At 40.1% G+C, this 26,186-nt stretch overlaps 1 protein-coding gene across 4 annotated transcripts in view; it reads left to right on the forward strand.

Annotated features, from left to right (window-relative positions):
* map2 (microtubule-associated protein 2) overlaps positions 1-26,186 on the forward strand; it is a 73,091-nt gene that overhangs the window by 35,907 nt on the left and 10,998 nt on the right. The window contains exons 5-17 of one of the 4 annotated variants that reach the window (XM_058081165.1): positions 3,026-3,115; positions 4,208-4,282; positions 6,595-6,810; positions 8,489-8,812; positions 10,561-13,839; positions 15,859-16,092; positions 16,352-16,489; positions 17,611-17,672; positions 18,537-18,653; positions 20,733-20,874; positions 21,111-21,167; positions 21,248-21,555; positions 24,812-24,949. In XM_058081165.1, the coding sequence (XP_057937148.1) occupies positions 3,026-3,115; positions 4,208-4,282; positions 6,595-6,810; positions 8,489-8,812; positions 10,561-13,839; positions 15,859-16,092; positions 16,352-16,489; positions 17,611-17,672; positions 18,537-18,653; positions 20,733-20,874; positions 21,111-21,167; positions 21,248-21,555; positions 24,812-24,949 (5,180 nt within the window). Of the gene's footprint in view, positions 1-3,025; positions 3,116-4,207; positions 4,283-6,594; positions 6,811-8,488; positions 8,813-9,005; positions 13,840-15,858; positions 16,093-16,351; positions 16,490-17,610; positions 17,673-18,536; positions 18,654-20,732; positions 20,875-21,110; positions 21,168-21,247; positions 21,556-24,811; positions 24,950-26,186 lie in introns of those variants that run through there. The other 3 variants (XM_058081166.1, XM_058081167.1, XM_058081169.1) reach the window with 3 other exon arrangements.

Genomic DNA, 26,186 nt, shown 5'->3' on the forward strand with positions numbered 1-26,186 from the left:
GACACAACAAGAACCTCTGAAGCACTAAATTTCCCCTTGACATTACGTTGAGCCTGGAGCTCACCATGTTTAGTTTTTTTCAAGAGGCTAAGAGAAAGATATTGTGACTCTTTGTGTCGTTATCCACTACATGAGCGCAAAACAAATATAGAAAAATCTTCGATCACTATTTCAACAGCCGGTTATTACCGATTTCATCAGTTCTAGCATATTATTTTTCAATACAGATGCTTTTCTTATTGGTTTATTATTATCACACCGTCACACCATGTTTCTGGCATTGGGAGTACCACTGGCACCAGAGTCACAGTGGCCCACCAGTCTGTTGTCAAGGAAACAACTTCCTTTACACATTTTTGATGGTGGCTGCTTTTGCATCCAATCGCACTCCCCGTACCCTCTTTTTTGTGTGTACGTGTGAGTCTGTGTGCTCCACTCCCACTGTGTGTTGATTCCGGGCTCCTAGTTGTGGTCTGTGCCTTGAGATGGAGCATTGTCGTCGTCACTGCAGGTAATATGTGTCTTTTATGCTCTTTGTTAATTTTTAACACTGGTATACATGTTGTTTGTGAGATAGACATAGACTTTCTTTATTGTCATTGCACAATAACACAGCAGTGAAATTGCCAATGAAATGTTGTTGCCTGGCTTCCGTGTAAAAATAAAAATAAAAATAAAAATAAAAATAAAAATAAAAATAAAAATAAAAATAAAAATAAAAATAAAAATAAAAATAAAAATAAAAATAAAAATAAAAATAAAAATAAAAATAAAAATAAAAATAAAAATAAAAATAAAAATAAAATACAATATATGTAAACATATACAATATATTATATGCGATATATATACATATATATATATATATATTTATACATATATTAGTGATGCAACAATGCAGTAAATTCATGGTTTGATATTTATTGTCAAAATATTTTTTGAAATGACCAACATTTGTTTCAACTCAACAGTACTTTTGTTTTTAATTAAATGCATCCAGCTATTTTTTTTCATTTTTGGCTCATTTTGTGCTGTGCATAATTATGCATATTTACAGAACCATAAAATAGCACTGTGTAATAATAATAATAAAAAAGAAATTAATAATTCTCCATTCATGATTGAATAGTGTTTCGTAGAGTTCATTATTTCCACACCCCAATTTGCTTTTAAACTAATAAAAAATAAAAATGTGGAGAATAGAGATGACATCATCTCTCTCATAGATGACATCAAATATGAAAAATGTACAGCATAAACAGTAATTTGTACAAATAATTTAAATAATTTAGAATAAATAACAATAATTAAAGTTTTGCGTGTGCGTGCGGGCAAGTAGAGGGGCTTATTTGGCATTGAGCAGTCTGTCAGTCTGTTGGCCAGGGGGTAGGTAAGTGTCAACATATTTTTGTGTACTACTTAGTATATGCTCTGTCTGTTAAAAGGTCAGTCAAAAAGAACTGTGAAAGGTAGAGATGCTCAACATTGGCTTTCTCACCGCCGTAACACTTATGTATAAAAGTATGAAACCTTTCTACCCACTTGTATATATAAAGCAGCGCTTTCTTTGCATATTGTATAACTACAACCCAAAAGGAGAATATATGAAAGGAAATCATGAAATAATTCCACTGTGCAAACTATATCATTATTCGTAGAAAAAAAAAACAATACAGATGTGTCATTTTTAGGCCAATATCAGATCATAATATTGTTCTGCCAAAATTGTCCATTGTTAGTGAAAAGGAAAAAAAAATGTGTTAACAAAAAATAAAATTTGACAAAATATAGCTGTCTAAGCACTTTAAAAGATATTTAAATTGCAGAATAACATATGTATTCATAACAGATTTGACAGATGTATTTGTTGTATTTTTGTTAACGTTTTTAAAAAGGAGATTACCATTTGACCATTTTATGACGTGGTTAATTTGATAATTCACACTAAAATGTAATGGGAGCATTTTCCAATAGATTGCATGTCTGTAATAAAAAAAAAAATAGACAATGTCATGCAGTTAAAAATCTTGTCTGGCGTATATACTGTATAGGTTGCTTGGTTACTGTTAGTACTGCTTCATATCAGGGTTTGAAAGTGGATTGTATTGTGTCCCTGTAACTGTGTGTGTGTGTGTGTGTGTGTGCTACCATCATTTGCAGTAAACATTGTTGCCATGCAGGAAAAACTCAAATCAAACAACAGTCGTTTTTATTCTGGTCGTACTACTATTAAAACACATGAATTATTATTACATAATAAACTGTATAATAACAAATTGTTGCATCTGCATTCATACATTATTCTATGGTTACTGTCTGATGCCCGCCGGTGCCAGATATTACGCCTTAGTTATGGCGCTATGAAAATGCAAAATGACTTTTTCAAGGGTGCAGGTTCATCATTAAATTGAATAGTTGTTTTTGTTAGCTTGACAGGCTGATTCCTTACAATACTTTTACTTTTGCAGCAATTTTGGCAGCACTCATATGTATATTTTACACACACAACCTGTGGATATGAACTTCCACTGAGCAATATACGAGAGTGGGAGAATGACAACCCCAGATTTAACACACCAGTTCACCATTCCCACTTAAGACTTTATTACACTTGTGACTGACATGGCACTGTGGAGGGAAAAATGGTTAATTGAGTATAATTTTGGACATTTTCACTTAGGCGTCGTACCAAGGTCAGTAATTATGTTTCTAAGAATGCAATTTATTGAACTAATTTCAAGAACCTCAAAGTTGGCATTTGCCTGTACACTGGAATGGGAATGTTGTATTTCCATGTTGCTGCCGTTCTTCCAGGGTCTCTAAACTGTCGCTTTTTCCAGCCGGCTTATCCCCTGACTGGAACCAAAAAGCTCAATTCCACCACCGGATCTTGCTGTGTCTGTGTTTTCACAGACATGCCTCAGATTAGACTCAGATGTGTTTTTACCACTCAGTGTGCACAAATCTCAAGAACAATCCTGTGTTTCTGTGTGTGTGTGTGTGTGTTTTTTTTTTATGTCTTCAGAACAAGTGTCAGCTAGGATTGTGCAGGAAGTGACAGCAGAGGCAGTGGCAGTGCTAAAGGGCGAACAGGAGAGTCAAAGGCTGCCATCAGGTTTACCACACAAACACTTGCACCAAACACTCACTGGGCACAACATTAGGTACACTTGCAAATCATGACATGGCTATTTTCGTTTTGTAAAAGTAGCTCTCACAAGAACAAAAAAACCTTGGTGACCCCTCATAGAGCTTGTAGTACATTTAAATATTTATACTGCATGTGTGTGATCGGTATTGGTATCGGCTGATTTCACTCACGGATTACCAGGATCGGTAATCAGAGGGGCTCAGAGTGAGAGGCTCAGACGTTCAAAGAAAACTCGAGTTTCACCGACTCACGGTTTGAGATTGACTGACTTACAGGTTGACAAGACTCGAGTTTTGCGAGTTCTGCTGACTCACAGGTGGATGAAGACTAAATTTTAGCTGAATCACGTTTTACTCACATAAGGGTTAATAGAGACTTGAGTTTCACTGACTTACGGATACTCAAAGAAAACTCGAGATTCACTGACTCACAGGTTGGTAAAGACTCGAGTTTCACTGACTTACGGATACTCAAAGAAAACTCGAGATTCACTGACTCACAGGTTGGTAAAGACTCGAGTTTCACTGACTCACAGGTTGGTAAAGATTCGGGTTTCACTGACTTACGGATACTAAAAGAAAACTCGAGATTCACTGACTCACAGGTTGGTAAAGACTCGAGTTTCGAGAGTCACTGAGTCGAATTTCGCGGAAAAAGACGACGGCTTGAGTTTCCTTTACTCAACTCAACTGGACAATGATTCTAGTTTCACTGTCTCATGAGTTTCACTGACTCACAGGTCCTTTCACTGGAAGGAATTCACTGAGTCATTAGTTTTCCATCACTATCCTTTGCCCTTCTACTGTAACAAATACTGTACCGTGATTCCTTAACCCATTGGGCTTTAATAGTAGTACTACCAGGTGCTGTATTTGTCAGTTGGGGGGGGTGTTTTGACACTTTTTCACCATTTGGGATGTACAAACGACACATGACTGTATATACTTAATGTTGTGGCCAGTGATAGGGATGATTTGACTAGATTAGAAAGAAACATGATCAGACATGATGCATGTGACACCTCTCTCATTCTTTTTTCTACATTTTCTTGCATAGTTGAAGACACCACCAATTTACCTCCGTCGCCTCCTCCTTCACCTGCTGCAGAGCATTTTGGTCCTCTTGAGCAAGGTAGGCTACCACATGATTACCGTAAGTGTATACATGTACAGAATAGTGTCATCTGCGATGCATTGTTATTATAACCTAATGGAGTATTTTATTTTCATTGGTGTGCTGGGAACTCTGGAATTACTCCATTACCCAAGTGTCATCTGGAGTTCTGAACAAAGAACACTTTGTCTAACACTGATTCTGCTCCATCCTCGTCATGTTGAAACAGTAACTGACTTATCAAAGAACAACACAACGTCCATGTTACAATGAGGCGTAATCATTCTTTTCTTCCATTTGCCTCTCTAACCTGCATACCTCGCTGTCTCGCCACTTACTAATATAACAGACGAGTAACTGACCTTGTTTTTGTCCCTTCATGGTGGGTTTTGTTTGGCAATTGTGAATGTTTTTTGTGTGTGTGTGACTCTGAGATGTTGTGGCTCACACTGTAAGCAGGACTTACAGCTTATAGTATCTGTCAGTGTATTAAAGCTTGAAACCAGGTACAAAATATGCTTAAGTTTGTAAACTATGCAGCAAACGTTTGATGTTATGTTATGGCATTGTACTAAACGTTTGCATAATAATATAGGCTACAGATGTGGATTTGCTTGATAGTAAGCGTGGTGCATTAACACGATTGACCCTACTTGAGGATATGTATGAAGCCGTGGTACGAACCATGCCAGTTGTTGGCTTTTTTGGTTTAACTGAATCTGTAAAAGTAAATAGGACTGGATTTTTTAAAAATGGTAGCAATACATTTGAAAGACTTCGTTGCATCTGATGATAATGAATGTCCTTGGGTTTGGAATGGTTGTTGTTGGGGTTTGATTACTTTTTAATGTTTTGCGTCGTTCACCTATTCATTGTTTTATAGAAAAAAACCATGCAAAATTTCTTCAAAGCATGCATAGCTGGCCTGACAATGCTGGTTTCTCATGAGCTGCTGGCCACAGTTTTCTTGTCAATGTCTTTGTGTGTCAGCCCCTTCTCTGATTACCGTTCTTTTTTTTTTTTTTTTTGGCTATTTCCAATTTTTCTATTCAGTTTGGCGAATGTTTCCCCTCAAGCGTTCTAAACAGAAAATGTCCATTTTTAAACCACCACCTGTAATATCTTGGCAAATATTTGATTGGTCGGTTAAGAAAAAGCATATACTGTATTAGTTGACCAAAAAAAAAAACAAGAAAGCAAACAGGGGAACTGCTAAAGCAGGGATCACCTACTGGCGGACCGCGGTCAGAGTTTCGACCCAGGCACTGCTATGTAATTTTTAAATGACTAAAAATGTACAAAAAAATTACAAAAATCTTACAAAAAATTTACTAGCATTTTACTAAAATTTACAAAAAAACTACAAAAATTTACAAAAAATACAAAAAAATTACTAAAATTTTACAAAAAAATACTAAAATGTTACTAAAAAATTACTAAAAAATTACTAAAATTACTAAAAAATGTGTTAATGCACATTTTAAACATTTTAAGTTTTGATGAGACCAGCACTTCTTTTTCTGGACTTTACGGTACTGAGCTCAGGTCAGGAAATCCACAGACCAATCCAGCAAGTTAAGCCATCTTGGGTCTCAAACACGTGGCCCGCGGGCCAAATGTGGCCCAAAGGACACTAGTTTGAGGCCCCCGCCTTGATATGAAAGTTTAATGTTAGTGCAGCCCGCGCAAGTTTGATATGGATGCTGTATGGTATCATGTACCCAGAAAAAATGATTACGTTTGATTAATGTTCATGTTAAAGGTTAAATAACTGTTAATAGTTATCCTCCCTATCCGTGTGGAAGTGGTAAGTTTTTGGCTATTTAAGTTTAAAGGAAATAACTTGAAGGCTACCGTTTAGGTCGCTAGCTCTCTAGTTTGCGAGTTAGCATGTGTCTCAAGACCATGCAGTTGTGCAATATTTTGTGTAGAAAAATAAAAATTAAGATATTTGAGAATAGTGGAATGTTTTATCAGAGCTTTTCTTGTAGAAAATCGAAACCAAAGCAATGTTTATTCATTTTTCTGTTTTTAATAAATGCGTTTTTTTTTTGGAAAACCTGATGCGGCCCAGTCTCACCCAGACCCTAGCTCCAGTGGCCCCCAAGTAAATTGAGTTTGAGACCCCTGCTTTAGAGATTCCACTGTTTGTCCACTTTTCTTCAAAGTTAGCAAACCTTTTTTTAGCAAACTCAACTTTAAAATGGACATTTTCGTGTGTATTTCATTATTTTCCTTCTTTATTTTCCTGCCTCTTCCTTTACTTCTTCCTCCGTCTGGGTGTCCAGATTTCCCTGCAGTTCTTCTCCTTGTGTCTGTCTTGTTTGTAGATGTAGGGGATGAGGAGGAGGCGGGCCCTCTCCGCCGCTTCCAAAATTCCCGAGAGAGGTGCAAGTTCCTCGCCCCCTCCATCTCAGTTTCTGTGCCTGAGGACGACCCCTACCACTCCGACGAGGAGTACTATGAGCACCCCTTGTTCAGCCCTGAGTGGACGCACTCGGGCGCTCGCCCCACGGGGCAGGCTGTGGCCTTTAGACAGATTGAAGGTGAACCACGCACGGTTCCTCTTTGCCGTCTCTTTCCCTCCCTCCCTCGTTCCTTCCTTCCCTCCCGGTTCACCTCCTCTTTCCTTTTTCTCTTTTAACCATCAGTTTCTCCTCCCTGTTCTGTGATGTGATCTCCTCCCAGCATCTCTGCCTCCTTCCGTCTCTCCGTCCGTCATGTTTGTGTGTTTGTGTGTCGTCGTGGCGCCCATTCGTTCTGAATCTGAGGAATTTCAGATTTCTGAAAAGTCATATTTTTATCATTTACATCATTGCCGCTTGTGTTTTGCAATCATGTTCTTTTTGACATGCAGTAGGAGCTTCCAAGGGAGGTAGGAGGGCAGTTTTATGGAGGTTTCGTCGATGGACACGGGGGTTATGTATTTATTGTGACGCTTATGCTTTAAACTTTCCATAGTGTTTTTGTGAGTACTGTTGACGTTTGTTTTAACATGTTAGAACATTTACTCCAATACTAACCTAATCATTTGACTTTGGTCCAAAGGACCTTCAGCCTGATAAACACACGCTCCTGAACGTGGACTTAATACTATATTTTCCGGACTATAAGTTGCAGTTTTTTTTTCTAATTTTGCGTATTTTATGTATATAGAAAAGTATATATATAATTTAATGAGTTTTATGTTAATTAATATTGACTATTCAGCCTCCCATGTATCTTCTTTATGATATTGTATCTGTTAATAACTGTTAATGTGTTACATTATTGTATTATTGTATAGTTCAGGGGTGTTTACACTTTTTGTGAAAGAATACAAGAGCCATTTTGATATGTTTGTAAAGCAACACATATAGATATACAAGGTAGTTATATATATTTTGAGAAAACACTGCATTACAGCATGCTGATTAAGGTGAAAAAGCCTATAATTAATATTAATTTGCTCTTTTTTTTACAATTTTTGCTGTAGTTTTTTTCATGATAAATTATATTTTGCCATGGGCCAATTAATAAATGTTCCCGGGCCACACTCAAGATACCCTTAATATTGGGCATTGCTTTTCAAATAGTGGGGGGGTGGTGTGAGAGGCAGGGAGGAATTTTAATATTAGTGTTTTTAATATTTTAATATTAATATTAGTATAATGTGCCCTGTGATTGGCTGGCCACCAGTCCAGGGTGTACCCCGCCTCTCGCCCGAAGAGAGCTGGGATAGGCTCCAGCACCCCCCGTGACCTTCGTGAGGAAAAAGCGGTAGAAAATGAATGAATGAATAATATTAGTATATTAATATTAGTTTTCCTGGTTTAATTTTCAAGTTCAGTCTGTACGGCACCTTTAAATAAATAGTTTCTTGATAATTGGGGGGGTCATGGCAAAAAATAATTGAGAACCACTGGTACAGGGTCCCTGGCAGTATGTTACGTTAACATACTGGGCACCCATTTGGCCTGTTGTTATGTCCACTATTGTTGAATAGCTTACCTTGTTTGGTCTCAAATTTAGTGGAATACATTTATAATTAAATGCGACTTATAGTCCGGAAAATAGCTTACATACTGTATATCTGTTGCTATTGTCTCTTGTTCAATTAATTGTATTTTTTCTGTGTTCGAATCATTTCAAAAGTGTCCCATTTTTGATTATGTTTTCACACTGCCCAAGTCCGTGTTGCCTGTAGTCTGAACGTGTCCCCCCTTTCATCCTGTTTCTGAGAAGAAGAAACCATCGAGGCTCTTACAGCTGAATACGAAGAGGAGGTTGAAGAGGATGATGATGATGATGAGGAGGAGGAGGAGGAGAGTGCAGAGGCAGCTATTGATGAGCAGCAATGGAGCGGGGAAGAGCCTGACCCGGACAGCCTCCAAGCTGAACCTTTAGAACAGGCAGATGATGCCTTAGACAAGGACCAGGATCTTGACCTAGGGCCGGTTGAAGCAGCTAGTGCTGCGACAGAGAGCTCTATGGACATAGAGGAGGAGGAGGAGGAGGATATGGATGATGATGATGAGGAAGCAGAGGGTGAGGAGATCCCTGAGACAGGTGTGTCCTCCCTCCCCTCTGCGCTCCCTCACTGCATGCATGTTAACAGCTTGTCAGTGTATTTGAATGCCAGCTGTGTGAAAGGGGAAGGAGAATTGAAGCATTTTTCAGGCGGAATGTGCAAATCATTGGCCCGGTGCACTGCTGTGTCTGCAAGGCAACACAGGCTTGTGGTGAAAAAAGTCATGTTATTTTAAGCAGCTAATTGTTTTTTTTTGTTTTTTTTTTGCTCTTTTGTACTGGTATGATTACGTGTTGCGCTCACAATCATGCTTATTATCACCAGCTATAAGCTTTTAGGAGTCTTATATAGTTTGGTGCTGGTATGCCAGTTAATTAATGCATTTTTTCCAACTTTTAACCATTTTTACATGAATCACTCATTTGGGGATTTGATTTTGGTTTTCATATTTCCATTTCATGTCAAAAAATGATGTTGTGGATCAAGAACCATGTTTAATCAACATTATTACAGTAAACCTCGGATATATCGGATTCAATTGTTCCCACTGGTTTTGTCCGATATAAGCGAAATCCGTTATATGCGTATACCGGAAAATGTCCGTTTTACGCATATATCGGATTTATATCCGGTATATGCGTAAAACGGATTTTATCCGTTATAAAAAGGCACTTCCTTGACTATGTTTCCAATGTACCTGGACGCGCAGGCAACGCTGCAAACGCTGCAAATGACGTCGTATAGCGGCCTGTCACGATTCGGCGAATCGGAGCGCCACGATGCGACCATCCGATATATGCGAGGGAAATTTAATGGAAATGCATTGGAACGGGACTGGAGATTTTGTCCGAAATAGGCGAAATCCGTGATAAAAAATCCGATATATGCAATGAATTTTTATTGGAAATGCATTACAGAAAAATTGGTTCTTTTTTATCTGTCCGTTGTGAGTGAATTTCCGATATATCCGAGTCCGATATATCCGAGGTTTACTGTATAACCATCAAAAGACCAATTTGTGTTTTTTTTTTTTAATTCTTAGTATTTCTGTCAGGCGGCACGGCGGTCGAGTGGTTAGCGTGCAGACCTCACAGCTAGGAGACCAGGGTTCAATTCCACCCTCGGCCATCTCTGTGTGGAGTTTGCATGTTCTCCCCGTGCATGCGTGGGTTTTCTCCGGGTACTCCGGTTTCCTCCCACATTCCAAAAACATGCTAGGTTAATTGGCGACTCCAAATTGTCCATAGGTATGAATGTTAGTGTGAATGGTTGTTTGTCTATATGTGCTCTGTGATTGGCTGGCGACCAGTCCAGGGTGTACCCCGCCTCTCGCCCAAAGAGAGCTGGGATAGGCTCCAGCACCCCCCGTGACCCTCGTGAGGAAAAAGCGGTAGAAAATGAATGAATGAATGAATGAGTATTTCTGTCATTCACCAGCAGCCTTCAACTGTAAGAATGACAGACATTCACTGGCTTTAAGATATAAAATATTGCATGGATATCCATTCCATGTATGATTGTTTGTTTTCCATCAGTCGGCCTGACAGTTGCCTCATGCCGGTGAGATCACATACCATGCCATATTTCCATCCATCTCTGACTTGGTGGACTTCATTCTGTCGCCGGTCTTCTTCAGTGGTGGCTGTTTCATTGTGCTGTAAGTTTCTGAGGAGAGCTTTGCTTGATTTCCGCATTCCCATTACCTGGCTAAATGAATACCAGAGCATGCAAATGCACAATCTTACACTTGGTGTTCATGACAACCAACTTAAAGATGTCCTTTCAGCTGTGAAGATGGAATCAGAAAAGCCTGGAAGTGAGAAAAGTGCTTCCATGAGCCCGGACAGCATTGGAGAATCAGAGAAACGTTCAGAGGAGTTTTTGGAGTCCCAGAGCCAGGAGTTCTTCGCTGGAGAACGAGTCGTACCAGAAAGCCCCACCATTGATACGCCATCCTTTGTACCGCCAGCTGTTCATAGCCAAGCCAAAGAATCTGCCAAATCAATCACCCTTCAGCCTGTTTATGGTGAACCCCTTACAGTGTCGGAGAAGCAGCCATCGGTGGAGGTCGTGGAGTTCAGCAGCCTTGGTGCCCCCTCTGATTTCTCTGCAATTGGAGCCAATCTTGAAGGAGGAAACTTGACCAGTGATGCAATGTCAGCATATTTTGAAACATCAGCCACTGATGTCCATGCGCCCCCCCAGGTTAAAAGCGAGGATTATTATGAACTGAGCCGAGTTGGCGAAATGAAGAATACTGCTGATTCCAAATTACAGGAGGTCACGCCGACGGTACAAATGGCAGAAGAATCACAAGTTTTCTCAGTTCCTGACAGGAGTAATGAGTGCAAGCTATCCCCAGGGAAACTAGCCTTGGAGCAAAGGAGCTACTCGCTGAACATTACTATCGGGGCATTGGATCAAAGCGGTCAGGGCAGAATGAGTAACTTTTCGCCACTGGCTACCGATATTATGTCGTACACCAGCGGAAGTCTCGATGAGACAGCAGATTACCTCCCCATCACTACTCCATCCGGCGAAAAGCCACCTCCTTTTCCTCCACTGATCCTAGAGACTGCAGCATCAGTCACTTCGGATTCTTCATCTCCACCAAGGATGTCTGAAGAAGGTTCAAACCTCAGCCAAGAACCAGAGTCACCTGAGTCTCCTGAGTCACCTCAGCCGTGCGAGAGAAGCCCTAAGAATAACTCAATCCTGGCGCAGGACTTGCCTGAAATGCTAGATCTTGCAGGGAACCGTTCCAGGCTCACATCTGAAGACACAGATCCGGAAATTGTACGGAGAAAGTCAATTCAAGCGGAGGTTCCGATCTTTTCTGATGACCTCCTGGCGAGCTTTGTCTCAGGTGAACAGAGTCCTGGAATCAGAAAGAGTGACAGTCAACTGGAAGAGATGGGCTATTGTGTTTTTAGTGAATACTCGGGGCCAATGCCGTCCCCTGCAGATGTGATTAGCCCGACAAACACTTCTGCTCAGGTCTTCACCCCGTCTGTTCTTGAGGAGAAAGTTGCTGAGCAAGCCCGGAAACTAGCAGTCAGGGACACGTCCACGGATGACGAGAGCCCGACTGCAGGAGAAGTAAATGAGGAGGTGCCAAAAGGTTTTATTGAAGAAGGAGGTCAAAAGGATATCAATAAACCAGTAAGTGAAGATATGAAAACATCTACCCTTCCATTGGAGACCTTTGTGACACCCACCGTCACTGTGACTTTAGAAGAAGGTGGAAGCTCAGGAAGTGAGACAGAGCGACAAGCTAGCGGCGAAGGCTCTGCTTCTGAAACCGAAATCGCCGACTATGAAAGGCAGATCCGCAAACTTGAAATGGAAGACAGGCCTCTCAGTTTGGAGGAGGAACGAGAGCTGCAGGAACTCCGGGAAAAGGTGAAGTTAGTGCACCAGGAGGCCTATGAGGAGGTGGATGCTGAAGATGTGTACCAGTTGACGGGGGTTGCCAAAGATCGCATTGCAAAGCCTGTCAAAACGTCACCCACCTCCTCTGTGGAGAGTAATATCGATGATGATAAACTCCTCTCTCCGGTGCTCTCACCATCCAAGCTGAAACAAAAGGAACTTTATGGTTCCCCCAAAAGAGCCATGTCACCCGGGTTGGCAGCGACCAAAGACGGGAAAGACATGAGAGAACAGCAAGAAAAGGAAGCAACTGAGAAGAAAATAAAGGATGAGAAAGAGGAAACAGAGAAAAAAATAAGACAGGAGATCGAACAGAAACAGGAGGAAGTAAAAGACAAAGAGGCAGAAAGTATACGGATGAAAGAAAAAGAGAAAGAGCAGGAGATGAGACAGAAAGAAGAGCGAGAGAAGGAGGAAAGGGAGATTCAAGGGAGGATTGAAAAAGAAAGAAAAGAAAAGGAGGAGAGGGAGCACAAGGAAAAGGAAGAGGCAGAAAGAATTGAGAAAGAAAGGAAAGAAAAGGAGCAAAAAGAAAAGGAGGAGGCAGAAAGAATTGAGAAAGAAAGGAAAGAAAAGGAGCAAAAAGAAAAGGAGGAGGCAGAAAGAATTGAGAAAGAAAGGAAAGAAAAGGAGCAAAAAGAACAGGAGGAGGCAGAAAGAATTGAGAAAGAACGGAAAGAAAAGGAGCAAAAAGAACAGGAGGAGGCAGAAAGAATTGAGAAAGAAAGAAAAGAAAAGGAGGAGAGGGAGCTAAAAGAAAAAGAAGAGGCGGATAGGATTGAGAAAGAGAGAAAAGAAAAAGAAGAGGCGGCTAGGATTGAGAAAGAGAGAAAAGAAAAAGAAGAGGCGGATAGGACTGAGAAAGAGAGGAAAGAAAAAGAAGAGGCGGATAGGATTGAGAAAGAAAGGAAAGAAAAAGAGGAGAGGGAGCAGAAAGAAAGAGAAGAAAGAGAAAAGAAGGAGAAACAGGAGAGGGAGATTATAGAAAGAGAAGAGCAAGAGCAGCGAGAGAGAGAAAAGAAAGAGAAAGAGGAACGAGAGCGAAAAGAACAAGAAGCAAAAGAAAAGGAGAGGGAAGAAAAGGAAGAAAAAGAAAGGGAGGAGCGAGAGCTAAGAGAAAAGGAAGAGAAGATCCAACAGGAACGTAAAAAGGCCGAAGAGACAAAGACGATGGCTGAAATAGAAAGCGAAGAAGAAGAGTTAACAAGCGGCGCTGGGGCAGCCGTGGTACAAGAGATCCCCGAGACATGTGCCGCCATTGAGTCGGTGGTGACGGTGGAAGACGACTTCATCACTGTGGTGCAGACCATTGATGAAGCAGAAGAACCGGGGCACAGTGTTCGTTTCTCTGCTCCACCTGAAGCTGAAATCCTCTGTATCCCTGGTGTGGAAGAAGAAGAAGACGAAGAAGAACAAGAAGAAGATGACGAAGAGGAAGAGTCAGTGGAGTTAGCCCAGGAAGCAAACATTGAGCCTGCAAGCTTCGAAGAGGTCGGTGAAGTTCCTGAGAACGTTGGATCTCCTGAGCGGGAAGCTCCAACCGTAGAAACTGAAGCTCCGACAGAAAGTTATGACAGAGATGAAACCACCATGGATGACTCCATCTTGGACAGCTCTTGGGTGGACACTCAAGGTGAGAGCTTTAACGTTGTCACTGAAGGTTTCAGTGGTGCGTTCGGATTTACGATGTTTCCAGTTTTGCTTGAAATGTATTTTCAAGTGACACACATTCAATATCACAGTGTCGACCTTGACTGAACAGTATTGTCTTAAATTGCCTAAATCTCTTATATACATACTTATATACATACTTATATACAGTAGTACCTCGGTTCGAAAAGGTCAGACGGAAACTTAAACCTTCAAAAAATGCAATATCGTAATATCGACTTCATGAGTGTCTTCTTTCCTTACAATGATGAAACTCTTTGTTGATGCGGAAAATTGGCGAGTTTGTGTAACATTTGAGTTTACCAAGTAAATATGCCTTTCAAGATACTATAGAATGGTATCAGCCAAGGGCCTAGCTACACTCACTGGAACGTTTTCAGGTTAAAAAAATATTTTACCATTTCGACCATTCATTGAATGCCGTTCTGAGTTCCCTCTAAGGGTGTAAAACGCTACTTTCTGGAAAAATGTGATCACGTGACCTGAAGTCATAATAAGTGGAAGACGACAGATCTTATGTATATGAGTTCTTTTTCATGTGGTTGTGCCTTACATACATATAATATTGTACTTTTTCCACTTTTCTGACCTATAAATGTAGTTAAAATGTTGTATTCTCATGTTAAACCATGCCAAAGTTTCAGATAATGAGTTTTTGGCTGATTCATCCCATGTGGACGTGACTATTTAATGATTAGAATTCAATGGGAATGCAATTTTCGGGAACATTCCCCTGTGGAAAGGCCCCAAGTATTGTGAGATTTTCTAGATAGCTGACAATGGTAACAGTAATGGTAATGGTATTATTTCATTTGAACATGCATCAGATTACAATTGAATGCATCACATAATCAGTTCCCAGTTCCACATGTCCAAAAGGAGTAGGAAGAAGCAAAGCTTATTAAATCCTACCCCTCCATTTGGTACTTTTACAATCAGTAACTGTTACATTTGTTCACTTCCTGCTTTCCATAATACAGTTGAAGTTTTTTTTTTTTGTTGCTTTTTTTTTTAAATAATGCACCTCGTACCGAAGTACGACATTTTTACCACATTCTAAATATGCTTTTTAACTTTATTAGAGCCCTCCTAGACATGAAATAACACACCTATAGTCACATTTACACTCAAATAAACTAATAAAATAGACATAAGGCAGATAAGACAGGTTTAAGGTGTTTTTTTTGTGTGTGTTTTTTTTTTAAATAATGTACCTCGTACCGAAGTACAAGGTGATATGACCATCCAATGACATAATGGGTACCATAGTAAGTGTCAATACAGTGATATATATAGCACATCATGACTGGTTCAAGACTCTTCATCCTTGTATTTAGCAAACATCAACTGCTTGTATTGTTTCTTGAATTGGCTCATCGTTGTGCATTGTTTGAGGTCCTTACAACAAACAAACAATGCTGGTAGTAGGCCAAAATCAGCAACAATCAGTAACTGTTACATTTGTTCACTTCCTGCTTTCCATAATACAGTTTAAGGTTTTTTTTGCTTTTTTTGTTTTTTTTAATAATGCACCTCGTACCGAAGTGCGACATTTTTACCACATTCTAAATATGCTTTTTAACTTTATTAGAGCCCTCCTTGACATGAAATAACACCCCTATAGTCACCTTTACACTCAAATTAACTAATAAAGTAGACAGATAAGACAGGTTTAAGGTTTTTTTTGTGTGTTTTTTTTAAATAATGTACCTCGTACCGAAGTAAAGGTGATATGACCATACAATGACATAATGGGTACCATAGTAAGTGTCAATATAGTGATATATATAGCACATCATGACTGGTTCAAGACTCTTCATCCTTGTATTTAGCAAACATCAACTGCTTGTATTGTTTCTTGAATTGGTTCATTGGTTTGTTGTTTGGGTAGACATATTTCTGTATGTCATGGATGTTTTGTTTTTTTCCCCACTGCCCCGCAACGTCTTCTAATAATGGTATCCTTTAATGTCTTTGGCAGATGATGATAAGAGCACGGCTACGGAGCAAATCCAGCCCTTGCCAAAGATGCCAAGCCCTGTCCAAAAGCCAAATGTGGCCCAGAATAAGCAGACACAGCAGAAGAGAACAGAGAAGTCTGCCAAAGCCAAAAGTAAAGGCGGGAGAGTTAAAGGCAGAATCGCTACTCCTGAACGCAAACCTGTCCGTAAGGAACCAGTTTACATCCCGAGAGAGGAAGTCAAGAAGAAAAAAGGTTCTATAAGCTTTTCTAAGATAAAAGTTGGTGCTCAAAAGGCTTATTGCATGCTTGTCATAACAGTTATGGAATTATGGCACCACCTCAACTACTAAATTATGACTCGTAATTCTTGACTATGAAACTTTTGCATGTTGTTGTACTGGTAATGGCCCAACGATATTGGTGTTTTATAGCGATGAAATATTGGAACTGTTGACCACGTCAATCAGGCATCATGATGATCTACGTGTCTTTGTCTATATCAACAACATAGCCACGGCAAAACAGACTGAGCTTACCAAAAAAACAGAAGCTCAGACACCGTCCCCATCGAAGAGGAGTGGTCCAAAACCAGCTTTCCGCCAGACTCGCCCCACTCAGCATCATTCAGTTCCCAGAAGGAGACTCACAGGTGACTCATTCCCTGAGGTCCCACATCCATCATCTTCCATTTGGTGTCATTGCTTCTTCAGTTCAGTCTGTCAGGTCATTGCGATTACCAGAAATGTCATCACATTTTTTTTTTCGATTTAAATGGCTGGAACTTTAAAGGTTTGATGTTTTTCCTCAATTTGTATAATTTGTGTGCTTTTACTCATTTCTCAAATTTCCTTCATATTCCTGTTTATGTTGCGTATTCTTCTTTATTTCTGTCACAATAAAAATGTACTGTTACCTTTTATTTGTCTTTGTTTGCTTTGTTTTTTTTTTAACCTTGTTATGTGTATGTTCGGCGGCACGGTGTTCTAGTGGTTAGTGCACAGCCCTGACAGCTAAGAGACCAGGGTTCGATTCCACCATGTTCTCCCCGTGCATGTGTGGGTTTTCTCCGGGTACTCCGGTTTCCTCCCACATTCCAAAAACATGCTAGGTTAATTGGCGACTCCAAATTGTCCATAGGTATGAATGTGAGTGTGAATGGTTGTTTGTCTATATGTGGCCTGTGATTGGCTGGCGACCAGTCCAGGGTGTACCCTGCCTCTCGCACGAAGACAGCTGTGATAGGCTCCAGCACCCCCCGCGACCCTCGTGAGGAAAAAGCGGTAGAAAAGGAATTAATTGATGTTATGTTTGGCGGAATGTCGGTCTAGTGGTTAGTGCGCAGCCCTCACAGCTTGGAGACCAGGGTTCGATTCCACCCTTGACCATCTCTGTGTGGAGTTTGCATGTACTCCCTGTGCATACGTGGGTTGTCCCCGGGTACTCCGGTTTTCCTCCCACATTCCAAAAACATGCTAGGTTAATTGGCAAATTGTCCATAGGTATGAATGTGAGTGTGAATGGTTGTTTGACTATATGTGGCCTGTGATTGGCTGGCAGACCCAAAAGTTGGTGCTCAAAGGCTTATTGGCTATATAGGCTTATAGAAATGTTGCTTGCATGATGTTTAAATATTCTCTTCTCTGCTCTTCTCTTCCATTGTATTTTTTATCTTGGCATTGTTCTTAGTTTACTTTGCAGATTCTGCAAAATTAAAATTTCCCTGTACTTTTATGTTCCAGTGATACTGATATTTCTTTTTTTCTCTTTTAGAGGCACTTTCAGACAGCCGTCACCCGTTCACTGTTGCTCGGCGGTCTTGCGACAGAGCGTTGGTGAGTGAATTCTACTATCCCTAATGACCTCTGGCATCAAACCACTCAGAGAAAAGTCAATGTGAATAATAATGCAACTCACAGTGGTCTGTTGCATCCTCTGTACTCCCGCTGACCTCCACTCACACATTGTTCATCCATGACCTAACACATGTATGGTCATCATCCTGATACGACATTGTGGCTTCGTTTTGGCAACTGTACCAAATTCTATTGCCTCTTACCGATTCTCTTGTCGGAATATTTTACATTATTTTCAAGGGATGCCTGTGACCATATCCTATTAAAGAGCTCATCTTTGTATAAATATCCCACAATTGCATGCGTGCACCATTGCTGTTTGCCTTGTATTCTGCTTCATTATTTTATACAATGACTGCACGGTTAATGGGTTTGGTCACAGGAGTGATTCATTGAAAGTCACTGTGTAGGTGGTAAATCACCCTGTGACATTTCTCCTGTGATTATTTCACTTTTCCGACATCATAATGACAGTTATTGTGTCCAAAATAAGAGCTTTTATGCATATCATAAATGTCACAGTGCCACAATATAACAAGTGCAAATTGTTCTCCACTTTTGATGCACACTTTGTGTTTGTCATCTTCAAATCCCTGTTTGCTGCTCACTTTGTACGCTCATATTGTACGTTGAAAATGTATTTATTGTACAGATATTGACCGGTATGATTCCCCATATGGACCGCTTTTTCGTGCTAATATTGACATCTTTAGTGACAAAAATGAACATCCATTAATCCATCCATTATTTGATCATGCTTCTGTATCAATATTATTTCCACATGTGTCATCCTGTGTGTTCTTTGTTTCTCACCCTCCCTGGGGGGTATGATTACCATTTCAGTGCCATGCCCATCATTTTCACTTCACAAAGACCCACTCTTCCATGTCCAGAATGGCGAACTTATTAAATGGACCCCAACCATCCTCAGCATCGGTATACATTGCCCTCATAGCCAAGGTGGGTAGTAATGTAGCCGTCTAACTTCATGGATTCAGAAGGAAAGAATGTACAGTCATGGCCAAAAGTTTAGCATTTTGAAATGTGCATATATTATAGAATGTTATGAAGACTCAAAAGCTGAATGGCAATTAATAGCAAAGTTTCTCTTTGTCATAAAAATGAACTTGATACCCAAAAACGTTCTCATGTGCAGTCATGGGATGGCAACTACTGTGGTGTGAAAAATTGTTGTCCCCTTCCTGATTTATTAAACTTTTGCATGTTTGTCACATGTACTGTAAATGTTTCAGATCATCAAACAGATTAGTCAATGACAACGCAACTGAACACAAAATGCAGTTTTCAAATTAAGCTTTTTATTATTATTAAGGAGAAAATACCTACATGACCGTGTGTGAAAAAGCGATTGCTCCGTGTTAAACCATAACTGATATTAATTGGAATCTATCAGCCTGGAAAATGTTATGAAGCCATTTTTAGTTTTGGGACTCCAACCAAACACGTTGAGAGCCATTAACTACAAATGGTGAAGACATGGAAAAGTAGTGAACCTTCCCAGGAATGGCCGGCCAACCAAAATGACCCCAAGAGCACAGCAACAACTCATGCAAGAGGTCACAAAAGACCCCACAACAACATCCAAACAACTGCAGGCCTCACTTGGCTCAGTTAAGGTCAGTGTCCGTGACTCCACCGTAACAAAGACACTGGGCAAAAACGGCCTGCATGGCAGAATTCCAAGATGAAAACCGCTCCTGAACAAAAAGACCATTTAGGCTTGTGTCACTTTTTGCCAGAAAACAAGACCCAAGACCAAAGTACTCTGCTTGGATGAGACAAAAGTCTAACTTTTTCAAAGGTGCGTGTCCGATTACATGTGGTGTAAAAGTAATCCTGCATTTCGGAAAAAAATCATCATCTTAACAGTAAAATATGGTGGTGGTAGTGCGGTGGCTTGGGTGTTTTGCTGCTTCAGGACCTGGAGGACTTGCTGCGTGTCTACCAAAAAATCCTGAAGGCGAATGTCCAGCCATCTGTTGGTGACCTGCTGCTAAGAGTGGCCCAACCAGTTACTAGGTTTTCATATACATAGAACCATGTAGGTCTGGATTTTATTATGCCCTTTATTTATTACTATTATGCCCTTTTTTCGACCTTTTGTATTGAGTTGTGGACTTCTATAGAGCAGCTACACACACTAACCCGATTAGAAAACTTTCTAGGTCTTCCAGAATCTGCACCTATTCCATCTGTATTTCCTTGAATTTGGCCTTCCCGTCCACATGCCCAAAGTGCTACCTAACTACCAATGAACCCCACTTTCTTATATAGTGGGTATAGGAGTTGATAATAAATGAATAAAGTATTTGGAGAGGGAATTGGAAATGTGTTAGGAGTTACTGGCAGCTCATGAGCTACTGACTGGAGACCCCAGACTTACCGTGTATAAACTCTGTAAGTCCAGACGTGTGGGCTTACCTCCAACCTCGCCTGCCCGAGGAGGAGCACTCATTGTCGGACACACTTTGTCACACTGTTTGACACACCGCTGGTGCCGTGGAGCTCAGAAGCTGGACGTGAGGGGGCCGTGTGTATGTACATTAATATACTTTTCCTGGCGAGAATACGCTGCTTCTGGCTTGAGGAAGAGTTTGGCGGATATGTCACCGTCATGTTCTGTGTGAAATTTAAGTGTGACAAACATGCAAAAAAATTAAGAAATCAGGAAGGGTATAAACATTTTTTCACACCAGTGTAAACCAACCATGTATCAGCTCATTGAGAACCTCAAGGCGAGAGGTTTAGTTATTATGAGGAAGGCTTCAGCAAGTGTCTGCAAAGTTAAATTACACCAAAGCTGCAAATTTTGTGAAAACCAACACTTCTTCTAACTTTTTGCCAGGACTGTGCATAGAAGAGCAGTGTCAGGATACCAGTAAAATCCTGGAACTGTATTTTTTACTGTGTCAAATGACGTCTGTACAAAAGACATTTGCACAGTGCTGCATTCAAAAAAAAAAAGATTTTTCCAAACTTTAACTCATCCAAGCCCATAATTTGCTTTGTGCTTCACAGGATGGTAGATCACAAAGCCCTGTTAAGACATCCTCGGTGCCACGGCATGCGTCCGCGCTTAGTCGCCGTGGATACCACGAGCATGAAGACAGCTCAACCTCCATCACCAGTTCTGGCTCAACGGCCCCTCGTAGACCCATGTGTAGGCTTGCCGTTCCTCTCACTTGTTTAGCTCCACAATCACATTATACCCAAAATATCTTGCTTAATCAATTAATCAAGAGTTGGATGAGACCGTTTAATTTTTTCATAATAAATGTCATAGCAAATCTTCCCAGAAGTGAGGAAGCTGTTATGGTTGCAAATGGATACATACAGTATGTGTATCATAACATTGTTATTTAAGGCATTAATATGTTGTTCTTTGGCCTCTGTTAGCATGCCGTGCAGCGATGCGGGCAGAATATAGGACAGGTCGAGCGCCCAGTATGACAGGTACAGTTAACAAAATTTAGTATTCCTGCTTCCGTGCTATTAGATGTCAGAAAGTTTATCTTCCTATTCCCCCCAACCAGTGTCAGAGCCAGTGCGCTCCCGTTCAGCCCGCAGTGGCCACTCCACTCCCCGTACCCCGGGCTCCAGCGCCATCACCCCCGGAACCCCTCCCAGCTACTCATCGTCCTCAAGGACTCCGGGAACCCCTCGCTCCCTGAGCTTGATTTCCCAAGAGCGGAGGGTGGCCGTGGTCCGCACTCCACCCAAGTCCCCCGCCACCACGCCCAAGCAGCTCCGCATCATCAACCAACCTCTACCTGATTTCAAGAAGGTCAAGTCCAAGGTCGGCTCCATAGACAATATCAAGTACCAGCCCAAAGGTGGACAGGTAACGTTGAAATATCATGTTTCTTCTACGTCTTTGGTTGTTTGGGTCCAAAAGCATGAATAATTCTCTGAATGTTCACTTCTATTGCCTCCTAGCTTCCATTTTCTGCACATGTAGTGTTTTTTTTTTGGTACTTTACCCATCTTTACCTTTGTTTTAGTGTATAATAAAAAAGTAAATAGGTATATCAATTCTTATAATATTTTATGTATTTATTTAGTAATACACTTCTGAACAAAATTAGAACAAAAACAGTTAATTGAATAGGATTAATAGGATAAGAAACAAAACAAAGCATGCTGTGAGGCTGCAGCGATGCTGACTCCCAGCATGTTTTTGCAGTACTGGTCACAAAATGTCATAAAGATAAAAATATATTTTTTTGACTACCACGTCACCGTTTAAACACCAAAATTACTTCTGAAGTACCAATTCTGCTTCGGTGTTCGATAAAATTGAAAGAATAACTCATGTAACAAAAGCAGTTGTCTGTGTAGCATTATAGAGTGCGCATACAGGGAGCGGGATTGCTAATAGCCATTTCCGACCACAATCAGTGGGCTACCCGAGTTTTTAAAAACTGATAGTCACACAAAAACTTGAAACGACCGCATACCGATGCTATAGAAAAACTTTAGCTAAAGCTACTTACATACATTGACAGACGTCTTGAAGTAAACTCTTTTCTTGAGAAACTTCGGTCTGTTCAGTCTCTACTTCTGGATCAGATTCGGGATCCAACATATATATATATGTATGTTAAAAGCAGACATATTAAATAGACATATTAAATAGATAAATCATCGTTTATTATGAACTACATTATTTAGCAACTCCGGAAGTCCTCTTAAGCAAAATTAAAACAGACCGTTTATGCTGGGAGCACGAAATCCGAAAAAATTCAGCTAGAATAGGTGCAGATTCTGGAAGATCTAGAAAGCTTTCTGTGCTGGTTATCATATGTAGCTGCTCTATAGGAGTCTACAACTCAATACAAAGGGCTGGAAAGGATAGCATAATAGGTCACCTTTAGAAAATATATTAGTTGCACTTTTTTATCTCTCAAGAAATAAACAAACATAGCAAGCAAGCATAGATGGATTCCACTTTCCTTTTCTTCATAGCTGCAATTTCCTGGTGGAATCGTTCCCCTGTGTTCATTCCTTAATTCTCCATAGTTCAATGTAAAAATATCTAGATGGGAATGAAGAAAAGTGTATATTCAGTGACATTAGGACGTTAGGACATCAGGAGGTTTGCCACCAGCTGCTTATAATTATCTGCCTTGTAGTTTCCAAGAAACTCTGATGCAAAAGTCAATTCCTCCTACTGTTCATGACATTTCAATACATGCATGCATTTTTGTCCACTTCCAAGAGAGAGATTTATGCAAATAAGACATTATAGTGAATGTATTGGAATGTGCAGACAGGTTTTCAGTACTTCAGTACTTGTACTTCAGATAGACACAATGTACATTCTGATAAAATATAGTTTATGCATAGGTAAATGTCTTATCTTGACCCTGTGCTTCTGACTTCATTTTTCTTTATTAGTCACCTAAACCAAGAAAAATGCCTGGAAGAATTTTGCCAATAGACCAGTGTTAGCAGTGTTCTCGACCCCACTTACAATATGTGAACTCAAAATATTAATAATTTTAAGTACATAATTGAGAATTATTTAATACTTATATAATTGCAATTAAATATACTATTAATAAGTAATGAGTGGTATTATCATCATACTGTATTTATAATCAGGGCTGAGGTAATAAAGCTTCTTATCCCCTTTTGAATACATGTCGGTCTTCAGCATAAGATAGTGACTTGTTTCCTTGCTCATTGTCCTCTGGCTGAATGAGGATAAAACCTCAGCATTTCACATCCTGTTTGCATTAGCAGGGTGTTTGATAAAAATAACGTAGCGGTGTGTGTGTGTGTGTGTGTGTGTGTGTTTGAAGGACAAAGTCAGCGCTGTATTACACAACATACCAGTCTGCAGCTCTTACAAATCTCCTCCGATGACCCGATTGGGAGTTTTGGCTTGTTTTGAAAACTTTCTGTAAGGTTTGGACTGCTTTAGTGCAGACTCAAAATAAGGTCTGATCATCCTTGAGATCCTTGAGGGTCATGTGTAGCATTTTAGTGCCAGTTTTGCACATTTATATACAATAGATGGTTGGTCATGGATTATTCATGGTTGTTATTGCCCTTTTATTAGTCCTCCAGTGTGTCATATGTTTGCATGCCTGTAGATGGCAGTGCGCTTCAAAGAGACCCGAGTGTGGCGCTTCCAAATATAAACAGGTGCAAGGGGTGACATGTGATTGTAAGGTTATTTGTCTACTTTTATGCTGAAGTAGCGTTCATTTTGACAGCACAGGCTACACCTTGACCAGATCAAACCAAATGAAAACTACAGTTAATTATTTGCATCAAAACTGAATTGAAAAGTGTTGCATAGAAACCCTCTGTAGTTCCTGTAGAGCAGGGGTCTCAAACTAAATTTACCTGGGGGGCACTGGAGCTAGGGTCTGGGTGAGACTGGACCGCATAAGGTTTTCCAAAAAAAAAAAAAAAATAACGCATTTATTAAAAACAGAAAAATGAAAAAACTTTGCTTTGGTTCCAATTTTCTACAAGAAAAGCTCTGATAAAACATTCCACTGTTCTCAAATATCTTACTTTTTATTTTTCTACACAAAATAATATGAAAAATAAATAAACAAATCAAGAATAAAGAAAAAATCAATCAGTAATAAATAAATATAATAATAATAAAACAGCAAATAATTAAAAATTAAGAAACCACATATAGTTGGTGGGTAGACAAATTATTTTTTTCAGATTAAAATTAACAAAGCGTTATTAGAGCCCTGTAGACATGACAAAACACGACTATAGTCACATTTATACTTTTTTTATTTACAACATATTGCGCAACTGCAGGGTCTTGAGACACATGCTAACTCGCAAACTAGAGAGCTAGCGACCTAAACGGTAGCCTCCAAGTTATTTCCTTGCCAAAAACTTACCACTTCCACACGGATAGGGAGGATAACTATTAACAGTTATTTAACCTTTAACATGAACATTAATCAAACGTAATATTTTTTTCTGGGTACATGATACCATACAGCACCCATATCAAACTTGCGCGGGCCACACTGTGTTTGAGACCCCTGCTGTAGAGCCTCCCCCTGCCCTCCCTCCAAGGCCCTCACCTCACCAGCCACCTGTCATTGTCACCATAGAAGCACAAGGAGCAAATCATGGCAGCTGAGGCCAAACACAAGCCCTCCTTTTGGATCTGGAACTCAGTGCTACGAATCATCTCCTTTACTCTGTGTCTGTCAGCGGCTCACAGTATGACCTGGACCCAAGGCCTGCTGGTACACCTCCGCACCGTTCATTGCATTTTAATACTATGCTACTCAAACCACATGAAAACGGCCATGAATATGGAGATAACTTGAAAAACTCTGAAGTTAAATCATTTGCATTTTAATGAGGCTGTTTTAATGAGATCTAACACAAGAGGTGCATACAAATTCAGTGAAATAAAGCTCAGTTATGATGGGACAATATGTTTATTACGTAGGTGGTCCTCGGGTTCTGTTCAGTTTCTAGACTGTGATGTACAGCTTAGGTCACCACTGGACATATAATATTTTGGCCTTGCGATTTTTGTTGTTGGAAATTGCTGTGTTTTTTTTTTTTTTTTTTGCTCATGGAGAAGGAAGTTGTGGTGACCAGGGGTAAGATCTCAACACGCATGGAGGACATACAAAATATCTGCATGTGAGAGTACGACCAATGAAGAAATTGTCATTTTTCCTACACCCGACGTACAGAAGACACAAACTGGCAGTATAAACGACACACAAAGATGTTCGAAGTGCGAAAGTTTGTCTTGCTACCTGAAAAAAACTACAGTCGGCACTACAAAAGCACCTTTGCAGCCAGACAATGGCTCGAAAATCAGCATGTCACACACACGCCCGCCCGCCCGCCATGCATTGTTTCTTGTTTTTTTTGCACATAGACTGGCCTTAGGAGCGCATACAATAAGTTGTGACTTAAGTCAAATAAACCCCGAAGCACTAATTTCAAGAAAACATGCAAATTGGCCCTTGCATACGTTTGTATGCTCTCCATTTGCATTTTGCATAAGCTTGTACATTACAGATAAATGAATAGATATTATCAGTTTCTTTAGTGTTTCAAACCAGGGGGACGTGAAAATATTTATTTCCCTTGGTGGGGGCATGAGAGAAAATTGTCACATTGTACATTTTTGCCTTATTTTGCGTAAGTTTCCTATTTTGATCCAATATTATATCATGGATAATATAGCCAATCAGCACTTCTGACTTACTTTTTTCTTTATTAGTGACCTAAACCAGGACAAATGGCACATTTTTTTGTTTATAGACCAGTGTATGTGATCAGGACACCCATAATTGTTAATTTTGTTAGCTTTTTATGATGTTCATTTTCACTTCCGTAGTGATGGCTTTCCTTTTCCTTGGCTCACGTCCACCAGAGCAAGTGCAAAAAGTGAATTAATAAGTGCGGTGCATGTTTTTCTTCATGAAGTGCTCACCGTTAAAACTAGATTCTATCCAT

The sequence above is a fragment of the Doryrhamphus excisus genome, chromosome 9 (genome assembly GCF_030265055.1).
Source record: "Doryrhamphus excisus isolate RoL2022-K1 chromosome 9, RoL_Dexc_1.0, whole genome shotgun sequence".
NCBI lineage: Eukaryota > Metazoa > Chordata > Actinopteri > Syngnathiformes > Syngnathidae > Doryrhamphus > Doryrhamphus excisus.